The sequence below is a fragment of the Caretta caretta genome, chromosome 3 (assembly GCF_965140235.1).
Source record: "Caretta caretta isolate rCarCar2 chromosome 3, rCarCar1.hap1, whole genome shotgun sequence".
In the NCBI taxonomy this organism is placed as follows: domain Eukaryota; kingdom Metazoa; phylum Chordata; order Testudines; family Cheloniidae; genus Caretta; species Caretta caretta.
In genome coordinates this window covers 110,764,569-110,777,625 of record NC_134208.1, presented here as the reverse complement: position 1 = coordinate 110,777,625, position 13,057 = coordinate 110,764,569, and the positions used below count along the sequence as shown (strand labels likewise).

The 13,057-nt window shown below is 41.6% G+C and overlaps 1 protein-coding gene across 3 annotated transcripts in view; it reads right to left on the bottom strand.

Annotated features, from left to right (window-relative positions):
• Nucleotides 1-13,057, bottom strand: part of UTRN (utrophin) — a 577,632-nt gene that overhangs the window by 99,883 nt on the left and 464,692 nt on the right. For all 3 annotated transcript variants that reach the window (XM_048844328.2, XM_048844327.2, XM_048844330.2), the window contains one exon: nucleotides 7,713-7,914. In XM_048844328.2, the coding sequence (XP_048700285.2) occupies nucleotides 7,713-7,914 (202 nt within the window). The remainder of the gene's footprint in view (nucleotides 1-7,712; nucleotides 7,915-13,057) is intronic.

Here is a 13,057-nt window from a genome sequence, read left to right as displayed (position 1 = left end):
CCATTTCCATGTAAGTGACACATATATTTCCTAAGACTGGACAATGTATGATATCCATAAGAGATAATAATGTACTTATTTATTTATTTGTGCTTTCAGATTAATAAAATTTATGTAAGTGTCCTAGTGCAATAACCTACCTGTGAGATTTATTTAAAAACCCGTACGAAGTACTTGACTCCTCACACAAACACTTCTCTTCCCTCTATAAGACGTTTAAAACTATTTCACATTGTACCTATAAGTTATATTTTCAATACTGTATTTTTAAAGGTGTTCTAGACAAGCCAAAATTCTCTCAAGGAATCGAGTTTAAGACTGAAACATATTTACAGGCAGATGCTAATCAACAAAATAACCTTTTGGGTCCCTGAGAATATAAAGGCTGCAGGGAGTCTGCTCCTTTTTTCTATCGAGCTTGAAGAATTAATAATTCTCCATATGTCAGAAAATAGCAAACACAACAGACTTCATTGTTGCCAATTGTACCTAAAAAAAAATTGCTTCTTTTTAATGGCCATATACATCAGTAGGTGAGTTTTACTACAAACTGGGAAATGTTCCATCTGCAAACCACTAATTAAATCTCAGGTTGACAAACAGACGCTTTTGTAGGAAGTTTAATGATTTGAAACACTGTATATGTATAACATGATGCAATAAACAAAGGAAATGTCAGGAGACAAATTATTTCCTTTCTAAAGGACATTTCAAAAATGGCAATTTAAAATGATTTCCCAATCTTTAATATTTTTGGGGATGGAGAGCGAGGGGGTGAAGATGGAAAGAGAAAGAGAATATTTACTCTCTAATTTTGAGAGTAAGAAATCTAATATTTTTCTTATTTTGTACCCTAAGACTTCTGTAATCAGTCTAAAGAGTTTCGTTTCAGACATCATATCAACACTTTCAACACAATAACCAAATAATGTTCCAATGATAAATACAGAGGAATCAGAAGTTAATATTCTCCTTTGACACTATCCATTTTCTGATACTAAGCATGCAACAGCTTCCAAGTCAAGGAATGTATCTGAACCTGCCCCTCTCTCTGTTTTCCACTGATACATTTGTGATGAACTGGAAAAAATGTAAAAAGAAAAGGAGTATTTGTGGCACCTTAGAGACTAACCAATTTATTTGAGCATAAGCTTTCGTGAGCTACAGCTCACTTCATCGGATGCATACTGTGGAAAGTGTATCTTCTACACTTTCCACAGTATGCATCCGATGAAGTGAGCTGTAGCTCACGAAAGCTTATGCTCAAATAAATTGGTTAGTCTCTAAGGTGCCACAAGTACTCCTTTTCTTTTTGCGAATACAGACTAACACGGCTGTTACTCTGAAACCTGGAAAAAATATCAGCTCTATTTCTTATGAATATTGTGTGTGTCTCAGTTTCCCTGTTCAACATACTAACACGGCTGCTACTCTGAAACCTGTTCAGCTGTGTATTGCTACCTGCCTGAATGCATAGAGTTAAATCGAAGGAAGCTGTTAAGGCACTGATGAGGGGCCCAGAAAGAAAGTTAAAATAGTGACATGATAAGACAGCCAGGTACCCAGCTTCAAGGGAGTTAAAACAACAATGGCTGGGCCATCAGTTGAGGGGAGAAGTCACCTAGCTGGTTGTATCCAGGCTAGGATATCCTATGGATGGCTCTAGAGCTGTGAGACTATCCCACTTCGCAGAGTCCTAGAGCCTAGGCTCAAGCCTCAGCCCAAATGTCTGTACTGCAATTAAACAGCCCCCTTAGCCTAAGCCTTGTGAGGCCCAGTCAGCTGTCACAGGCCAGCCACAAATGTCTAATTGCAGTGCAGACATACACTCAGAGACAAGAGAAGACTGCAAGGAACCTGGGCATTTTCTCCCAGCTCAGAGATGGAAACTAAGCCAGATCTGCACCAGTGATGAATAGAAAGGTTAAACTTAGGTAAGAGAACATGCACATAGGTCTCTTATTTTAAATCCACTTTTCTAAGCACTGTGTATCTTTTGGGCAAAATAAATCATGCTTTGTTTTGAAGAAGCTGTCTCTTACTGCAAACGTATGCTGTCACCGACTCCCAAAGAGAAACCCCATGGTGTGGGTGGTGTCTTAGAGACCTTGGAAGGCGGGACTGAAATTCTCTTATTTCTCCACAAGCAAGGCAACATTGTCAGCATAATCTTGGTCTGTGGTACCCATCGGACTGCAAACGAAGCCCTGATCTGAGGCTGGGCAAACTGTGGACGCCACCCCAGGAGAGGAAAAGGCCTGAGGCCTGAAGTTTGAGGAGGTGCACTCAGAAAGACCCTTAGTGAACCTAGGCTGGTAGCAGTCACATTAGTTATCTAAGGGCACAGCTTTCAGACCCTTCTGTGGTTCCCCGTCCCCTAAGAACTTCACAAGATAAATACATGGTAGGTAAAGCGCCTCGCTAGTTTACAACTGCTGGTTGGTCAGTCAAAATGTAAATGAACCTAACAGGGGTGAGGGAGGAAATTCTCCTCAGTAGGTTGGAAAAACGGAACTTGGCACTGGGGAAGATGGGAATCCCTCATCTATCAGAGGCCCACTCTGCTGGGGATCCTTCTGGGCCCACCCCAACTAATCATAAGTATTTGGGTGACAAGAGCATATGGAGAGAGTTCATGTGCCCCACATATGTACCTCCTTCGTGGGGGATCATGAGGGAGGAGATCTGTAATGACGTACATAGAAACTGATTAGTGATGTTTTAATGAAAACTGTATATTGGTGTGATTTTGGGACTGTTTTACTGTATGAAGTTTAAATCAATAAGGTGCAACAGCAGAGGGTTGAGGGGGAGGGAGACAAGAACCGCCCTGGAGTACTTGGGAGATGCCTCTGCTCTGTTCGTTTTGAAGTGGGAAGAAATATGTGACAACTTGGAGAATCTATGTACAACATATGAATTCTGACTGATTTTATGAAATCTACAAATAAGTAACCTATAGTGTGTATTAAAATCAGCCATGCGCATATCAGAGATCACATACCCTATCTGGAAACAGCTACAGGACAATCAAAGCAGTCATTTACATGGAATGACTCTGCCTGGCAATACAGTGAAATTTGGCCAAGCTGCAGGACACTGGTTTTCTGTCCCGTTCATCTGCAGGGAGGAGGGTTGGAGAAGTGGAAATGCTGCAGCAGCAAAAAAGCAACAAGAAATAAGGTGTTGGAACTGACTTTGAAAAATTCAAACTCTATGAGGTCCAGGACACACAGAGACGTACTTTCCAAGCTAGAAGGAACCTTTTGATCATCAGATCTGAACAAGCTGGAGGGAGCGCGTTACATGGGCCAAGAGATTGAACCTGAAAGCTGATCAGGAGCAGAGGAGGGTCTGGGGACCCTGAAACAACTGAACTAACACCCAGTGCGCACTCAGTGTAGTGGGGACACTGGAAGGAGGGATTTTGTGGGCAGATTTTGTCCAGTAGGGGGGCTCAACCAAGGCTGTGAGAGAAATATAAGCTTGGAAGAATTTGATTTAAGGGGGAGCAAACATTCCACTGTATATACACAAACCGTAGAAAAATATTTCCATTGATGAGAAGCAAAATTTACAGATAAACAAAGTGAGAAACTTCCGTTTAAGAACTTAGAGCCCCACCTTAATGTGTATAAAACGTGTTGTAATGAAGGCTGCATAAAGCACGTATTTACAACTCTATTAAAAATTATGGTCTGACCCCTCGCCACTGAATTTTCTGTAACTGTGAACATTTAAAATGACAAGAACTGAAAAAGTGGTTAAAAATAATCAAAATTATCTGTCAAAATTATAAAAAAAAAAGAGAATCAAATTCTGACAAGCTTACAGATACATAACTATACAATAAATAACTGAGATGTTCCCTGTTGTAGCCCTAGAATTGTGGAGTTATTTAGGTAGAATAACTGATTAAAATAATTCTGAGACACAAGGTGAGTGAGATAATATCTTTTATCAGAGCAACTTCTACTTCTACTTCTACTACTACTACAGAGTAGTACCTTCTACTAACTACTAAAGGCAGTTAGTAGAAGGTACAAGCTTTTGAGCTACACAAAATTCTTCAGGTTGGGGAAGGAAGCAGAGAGTGTCTGAGCTAAATACAAGTTGAGACAAGATTGTTAAGGAGAAGGGGTAACCTGTGGTAGGCAGTCACTTGAAATGAAGTGGGCAATAGTGGGTTAGACTGTTACCCATAAAGGGTTTGAAGTGGGCAACTAAGGGTAGAAGGCAGTGTGGCATGTTACAAATTGCTGTAATGAGCCATAAAACCCCAGTGAAGGCCACACCTTTTGATGTCATGAAATTTATGAATTAGTTATAGAGTTATGAATTTAAGTTCCCAGGCTTGCCTTTTGAAGGTGTTTTGCAAGTTTCCCTTGAGGACAAGTATTGAAAGGTCAGAAACAGAGTGATCACTTTGTGAAAAGTGTTCACCTATGGGTGATACGGTGTTTTTGTCTTTTATTATTTTCCTGTGAGAGTTCATTCAAAAACGTAGTGATTGTCTTGTTTCACCCACATAGTTGTTACTGGGGCATTTGATGTACTGAATGGGGTACACCATGTGTTGGATAAGCATGTATAAGACCCATTAATCTTGAAAGGTGTGTTGTGGAATGTACGATCATTGTAGCAGTGGAGAGATACTTACTAGTTTTTCATCTGTTGTTCTGGCAGGATCTGGTGCCACTCTGAGTTGGTGTCCTGGTTTATGGGGAGTTTGCTTCTGATAATGAGCCTGGAGAGCTATGTGTGGGGGGCAGGGAAATTGGGTAGTCTAAAGACCAGCAGAGGGGCTTCCTGAAAGATTTCTTTCAGGATATTGTCCCCATGAAATATGTGTTGTAATTGATTGATGATACCTGTAAGGGTTCCAGTGTGGAGTGGGAGGCGACAATTATAGGGAGTGCAGTCAGTGAGTTTCTTTTTCCTGCAGTGAAGCAGGTTCGCCTGGGGTATTTGGGTGGCCCTTTCCACGATGCAATCTACTCTTTTGGTGCAGCATCCTTGTTTGGTGAATGAGGTTTTAAGTGTGTTAGGTGTGTATCTTGGACTTTCTCCTTGGAGCAAATTCTGTGGCATCTGAGTGCCTGGCTGCAGGTAACAAATTTCTTGGTGTGTCTGGGATGGTTGCTGGATCTGAGGAGGTAAATGTGATGATAGGTGGGTTCCTTGTATATTATTGTTTGCAGCATTTTTTAAGTTGATCATGGTGTCCAATTGATGCTGGTATGGGAGTGGTCTACAGAGATGTTGATGGATGGGTAGTGGTTGTTTAAGTTGTGGTGCAAGTCCATGAGGGAGTTTAGTTCATCCGTCCAGAGGATGAAAATATCATCTATGTATCACTGGTTTCGTGGTGCATTTTTCTAGAGATTCTTCCTCAAGGTGGCCCATGATGAGGTTGAAATTGGGGAGCCATCCTAGTACACATGGCTGCAAAGTGTTTGTTGTTAAATGTGAAGTGGTTGCGGATAAGGATGAAATGGATGAGTTCGGTGATGTATTTTGGGTGGATTTCTGAGCATTGTGTATTATCTTGTGTGTGTCTGAGGCAGGCAGTGATGCAGTCATGGTGAGGGATATTGGTGTATAGGGAAGAGATAGTCATGGCCAGGATGGTGTTCTGAGGGAGGTTGTTAATATCATGGAGTTTCTGGAGTAAATTGATAGCTGCTCCTTTGTCCAGAAAGTAGTTTAAGGGTGGTTTCTGTGAGTCTTGATACTTCTTTGGTAAGAGTGCCATGGCCAGATATGATGGGTCTGCCTGGGTTCCCCGGTTTGTGTGTTCTGGGAAGCATGTAGAAGAAACCTGGGGCGGGTTGTGGGGGGATGTGGTTGCAGAGTTTTTCTTAGAGTTGTCTGGGGAAGGATTTGATGGTATCTTTAAATTCCTTTGAGTTCTTCATAGTAGGAGGTGTGAGAGTTGTCTTTGGCCTCATTGACATAGTCATCGCAATTAAGGACTACACTAGTGTCCCCTTTGTCTTCAGGTTTGAACACAATCTGGTGGTTGGATTTCAGGGACTGTGTAGTTATCCCCTCAGTGGTAGAGAGACTGTGATGGATGTAGTGTCTTGAGATTTCAGTGTCAATTTCTTTTCCTGAGGCATTCGATGTTATGATCCAGTGTGTGGTTTTGTTCTCTGGGAATCAGATGATTCTTATTTCTGTCAGTGGGGATGTGGTAGTTGTAGATAGTGTCATCTTTGTTGTGAAATAATTCCTTAAGGAGGAAACGGTAGAAGAATTCTTTTTGTTCTCTTCATTAGTATATTATCAGGTTCTGTGGTTGGGCGGAATCAGTCCACTGGAGAGTTCAGATACTTCAGTTCTGGTTAGGCTGGGGTGGGCAAACTTTTTAGCCTGAGGGCTGCATCTGGTATGGAATTTTTATGGCGGGCCATGAACGCCTGGTGAGGGAGGGGTACTCTATGGGGTGTAGCATGGGAGGGCTCTATGAGGGATGTTACCGAGGGGGTGGGAAGGGAAGACTCATGGGGTGTGGCGGCTCCACAGCGGCAGTATTGGGGACTCCTACTGGCAGTGACACCAAGGCAGCCGTACCAGGTGCGGCCCCTGGGTGGTTTCGAGGCTCTCGAGGTCGGGGCCGTAGGAGACCATGAGGGGATTGGGCATGCTGCTGCGTGGGGGGGAGGCGGGGGAGGGGCTGCCACATAGGAGCAGGGTTCTGATCCTGGAAACATTGTGGTGAGGTCACGCCTACGCAGCGTGACTCTGTATGCTGGAAGATGGTGCTCATCAAGGGAATTATGAGTTAGGGCTGGGGAGCGCCAGGCAGGTGGAGCGGGGCAAGCTCCTGACCCCACTCTCTGGCGGGAGCACTGGGCAGTCAGAGCGGGGCAAATCCCTGACCCTGCTCCCCAGTGGGAGCTTGAGGGCCGGATAAAAACGTCTGACGGGCCGGAAGTGGCCTACAGGCCGTAGTTTCCCCACCCCTGTGGTTGGGGTAGTCTTGCTGGGCGGATGTTGTTAGGGTGTTCTTCAGTGTCCATGTTGCCCAGTGTTCAATATCTTGGTTTCTGCGGGAGCCGGTTGTTAGTTGGTTGTGGAGTTGTAGTTAGTTTCACTGTTTGTGTTTGTGTTGGATGGCTGTTATCAAGTTTTTTTTTTTAAGAGTTATTTTGTAATTCTGGCCATTTGTTACCTTTATATTTGGAATGGATGCTATGCAGGTTGCAATGTTCTCGGTGCTTCTCTGTTTCGGCACCCAGCACAGTAACACTAATTACCAAATGAAGGACACACCTCCTTTACATTTTTTATGCTTCTAGGGTAGCATTTTCCACACATACATACATACATACGCTTGTATTCCAGGGCGTTTGAGTAGGTGGGATAAGAAACAGGCCATTTTAAATACCCATAGTATCACCAGTGAATCGAATCAAACTCAGTGTCACCAGTGAATCAGACAGAAACTTTATCAATAGGAACAAATGCATGTTTTTCACTGAAGTATTAATTGAAGTTTTGCTATCACAGCTTTTCTCTCACCACCCAAAAAGAACATCTCAAAAAAAAGGTAGACAAATCTAGAGTGCTACGCTCTAGAATCTTCTCTTCTCTACACATCATGCCAAGTACAACCCCACTGAACTCACTGTACACATGGTATACATTTTGTGTATACTACATTGAAACAATGAGCTACACGCTGTAAATAAGAACACGTTACTTACGTATCATACACGTTGAGCAGCCAGTTGAGACACATATCTACACAGAGAGGAACATTCACCAGGTCCTTGTACTTCTCTTCAAGTCCAGTGTAAGTAGTAGTGAGACAACTGATCACATCCTGGACACCAAGGAGCTGGTCGTTTTGGCTCAACTTGTGCTCTTTGAAAACTTCATTTGTTCTGTTCAAATCCAACAGGTCCACTAATAACATAATAAAAAACAAAACAAATAACAATGATGCCTCATCACTGGATTCAGTGTTTGCCTCCTGAATCCTCATGTCATTATAGCATTAATTACAGGCAGGTTAGCGGAAGCAGCGGCTTAGCTGTACTAACACTGGTGAAACACTCCTGTTAAGCAGGGAGCTACAGCTTTGGCTGTTTTTGTTTCTTATTTGTTTGTTTTCTGGGTTAGTTTGGGTTTTTTAATCTTACAAGCAAACAGCAAAAACACTCTGCTACTCAGCATAATGTTTAAAAACACCTGATGAGAACTGTATGATCAGAGAATTCTGCCCTCAGCTGCAGAATTCAGATGGGATTCCACTCACTTGACTGAGAGTCTTCTGCAGCGCTCAGAAAGCAGAATCTGGCCTTGACTGCTAAGGTGTCAAACTAGCATTGAAGGGCTCTAATAGTGTAAAGCTGTGAAAATTCTTTGATCATAATATTTGATAGTAATGTGCATTACGGATGCAATGAGGACTGATTAACTGAATAGTAGATGCAGAATTATGAAGATTTAAAAGAAACTAAGCCCTGGTCTACACTAGGACTTTAGGTCGAAGAAAGCAGCATTAAATCGATGTAAACCTGCACCCGTCCACACGATGAAGCCCTTTTCTTCGACTTAAAGGGCTCTTAAAATTGATTTCCTTACTCCACCCCTGACAAGTGGATTAGTGCTTAAATCGGCCTTGCCGGGTCGAATTTGGGGTACTGTGGACACAATTCAACGGTATTGGCCTCCGGGAGCTATCCCAGAGAGCTCTATTGTGACCGCTCTGGACAGCACTCTCAACTCAGATGCACTGGCCAGGTAGACAGGAAAAGAACCACAAACTTTTGAATCTCATTTCCGGAGACTGCAGGAACTGTGGGATAGCTACCCACAGTGCAACACTCCGGAAGTCGACGCTTGCCTCGGAACTGTGGAAGCACTCCGCCGAGTTAATGCACTTAGAGCATTTTCTGTGGGGAGACACACACTCGAATAAAACCGATTTCTAAAAAACCAAATTCTATAAATTCGACCTTTTCGTAGTGTAGACATACCCTAAGGAGAAGCAGCTTGATGTAATTTTCATCTTATATTTTTATCCTGTTAGTCAAGGTGATAAAGTGCATAGTCATGCAAAATCTTCAGGCTCCCTCCATAAAAGAACACACTTCTGCTATGAATTTCTGATGGATAACAAGGAGTGGTGATACTAAAAAGCACACTCAAATGTAATAGTGATCATGAAAATCTAATTATCAGCTGGATGATGAGAAAGAAAAGGCGGCTTTTATTGAATTCTTTCAAGTCACTTTATGTAATGAAAAGAGGCATATCTTTGTCTAAAAGAAGGAAGGACAGTAAAAGCCAAATGGTGGCATAATTCTCAGTGACATCTTTAACTACACAAGTTGGAATTTTAGCAAGAAGTAGTGGCAGTTTCCTGGCATCTTTTCCCATATAACTACAGTATCTATAGCATGAATTTGAAACTCCATCATTCAAAACTGTTTCTTTGTGAGCAGAGTTATTAGTGTATTAACAGTATAAATGTCACTTCTCAATGGAAATAAGTCTTGACAGTTCTAGGATGAATTATAAATTGCTGTATACCAGGATAAAATAAGGACCCAAGAATAGGGTGACCAGATGTCCCGATTTTATAGGGACAGTCCCAATTTTGGGGTCTTTTTCTTATATAGGCTCCTATTACCTTCCACCCCTGTCCCGATTTTTCACATTTGCTGTCTGGTCACCCTACCCCAGAAGGGCATCAGTCTTTGTGCAGCGTCAGATTGGTTCAGCATGGCCTGAAAAATGAGATACGCAGAAAACAGACACCATAACGGCAAAAACTAGAATGTTACTGGATGTCTAGCTATCTTTCTTCTGCCTATGAGCAATTCAGTTGAACCTCAATGTTTTCTTCTACTACATAGAAGGAGATACATGATTTAAAGAAGCCTATGTTCCCTATCCCCGTTTTGTCCAATCCATTTTCCTACACACCTTTGTAAAAATGAGACTAAGGCAATAAAAGATTTCCTGTATATTCCTTGCTTTTCCCTTTCCTGAAACATGCATATTGTACTCTGACTTTACAGCACTCATCCATACAAGATATTAGATTCTTGTAGGTTGTTTTTGAAGGAGAAGTTATTGTCAGATATCTCAGGCTTGGGAAAAAACACTACACATGCACAGGCTGGATAGGGGAGGACTAACTATAGCAAACCGTTTGTTGGAATGGTAGCTACTATGCCTTGCAGTATCAGGGTAACATTATACAGTAGTTGAAATGAGTGAAATATACCCAAAATGGCACACAAGAAAATTAGAATTCAAAGATTGAAACATACACAGTACAATAATCTTTTATTTCATATTCTGGGGAGTCAGAAGCAAGACTATAAAGTACTATCAATCTTCAAACATATCCAGTCCAAGAGGGTTGAAGAGTATGTCATTTTTTTCACACCCCCTGTGCGTGAAATACAGGAAAGAACTCAGAATTGTAAGGTTGTCATAACTGGTGTCCTTATAAATTGTATTATTATTCTTTCTGTGTTGGTAACTGCAACTTCCCCAGTATTAAAACAGAACGTCTTCATCCTTGTTAGTTTATTTCATTAGGGCAACGGGAACTTCCCACCCCTTTTGAATGCTAAAAAGGAAGTAATAATGTCTGGAACTGGATGTTCCTAACACAGTGGCCTTTGCAATGAATACCTCTGTGCAAGCAGATAATAGAGCTACTCTGTTGACTCTAGGACTTGACATAGAATCATAGAAGGTTAGGGTTGGAAGGGACCTCAGGAGGTCATCTAGTCCAACCCCCTGCTCGAAGCAGGACCAATCCCCAATTTTTGCCCCAGATCCCTAAATGGCCCCTTCAAGGATTGAACTCACAACCCTGGGTTTAGCAGGCCAATGACATGTTATGCTTATGAAGATCTTCTACTAACAGCAGCGCTTAAGATGCTGGAGGAATTCAGCTTTTAATCTTTATACCTCACAATACATGAAGGAACTGAACACACTTTAAGGGCAGTATAGTTAGAGCACTTTAAGGAAATATTTCATAGTTATGTAAATTAAGCTAATAAATCAATGCAAGTGTAATCATGTCTTGGATAAGACTAATTGCTTGTGGAGTACGGTAAGAAGGAATTTACCCTATCCCAATGTATAGCACTGCTCATCTGGCTGGTTTAATCTGGACATAGGAGGTAATCATACAAAGCCATTAGGTACTGCCCTCAGTCAGAGACAGTATACTGAATTCTACAGACCTGTGGACCAGGCCGCAATACCACGCACTCACTTAAGTGAAGTTCTTTCAGTTCATGTGCAAATCTATACCAGTGGATGAGTGGACAGAAAAAAAAATCTCTCTTCTCAAAAGGTCAACTTTTTTAATACAACAGCAGCAAATAAGTTAGAGGGACAATTTTGTGTACTCCATCATATCCATGCAAATGAACTAGGTCAGTCTCTGGCTGCTGTACATGGCTACTGATAATTATATTTTGCACTGAAATAGCACCTTACATGAAAAAATCTGAAAGCACTTTACTAGTATATTATACTAGTTTCAGAGATGGATGAATATCACAGAGAAGTTAAGTTTCTTGTTCAAAGTTGCACAGTGAGCCAGTGGCAGAATGGGAGAATAGAACCCAGGAAGCCCTATCTCCACTAACTTGCTCTTACCATTAAAATTCTATCTTTCTGTTGAATGGACACAGACTGTAAACGACAGCCCAAAATCTGGATTCCAGCAGGGTCCTTAAATTATGTATTACTTAATTGGGTTATGCAGCTCTACTACTGCGTTACCAATTTACACTTCAAAGTCAAAGTTCATTAAGTGTCCGTAGGCTTAACACTCCTTCAGTTTTGTCCTTGCATTCTTCTCAAAAAGGCCTTTTCACAGTTATGCACTCTGCAGCTGTGACAGCAAATTGGCACATTTTACAATCTACAGTGACCCTATTTGTAGCGATTCAATTTGACACTTTCTTTGCCTTAGTGCATAAGCCAGACATAAGCCTTTCTGAAGTGTTGTACATTCAGATACCTTTAGAGACATTCCACATTTAAATTATGAGAAATGATTTTCTTTTTTCAATGGAAGGCAAATGACAACTTGGTCCAAGGGGTGAATAAGAGACACAGCAGACATGTCCACACCCTTCCTAAAAAAAACCCCAAAATCAAAAGCAGAATTATAGATTTATCATTTTGACTCTCTTTATATATAGGCTACCCTGAAGTATCTGCTGATGGTGCGCTCTAAATATCTCAGTAGTAATCCTAAGAACAGAAATGTTCTAATTACTATGGTCACAAGGAATCAAACTGTACCTTTGGCTGGATGTCAGGTATTCATTTGTAAGCAAACAGTGACAGAAAGAACAACATAGATTTTTGAAAGTGTCTATAAAATCAGGCTAGCAAATATAGAGTTTGGGTAAAGGAGGCAAGAAAGTGTGTTTGGAAGCTGAAAATTCCTCAGATTAGTTTGCTTTGAGGTGCAAACAGCAATGTGTTTCTCAGCGATCCGTATGCCTCCTGAGTCCTCCTTCTGTATTAAATAAATCCATTTTCCAAAACACATGTTCAATTAAGTTCGCAGATTTCTTTGGCTGTCTCTCCTTTCTTCAACTTGACAGCTACATTCTCACACAAGAGACAATGAGATTCAGGACATAAGAGTTAAGAACAGCTATACTGGGTCAGAGCAAAGGTCCATCAAGCCCACTGTCCTGTCCTCTGACGGTGGCCAATGGCAGGTGCGCCAAAGGGAATGAACAGACAGGTTATCAAGTGATCCATGTCCTGTCACCCAATCCCAGCTTCTGGCAAACAGAGGCTAGGGACACCATTCCTGCCCATCCTGGCTAATAACCATTGATGGACCTATTTTCCATGAATCTATCTAGCTCCCTTTTGAACCCCGTTATAGTATTGACCTTCACAACATCCTCTGGCAAGGAGTTGCACAGGTTGACAGTGCATTGCGTGAAAAAAACACTTTCTTGTGTTTGTTTTAAACCTGCTGCCTATTAATTTCATTTGGGGGCCCCTTGTTCTTGTATTATGAGAAGGGGTAAACAATACT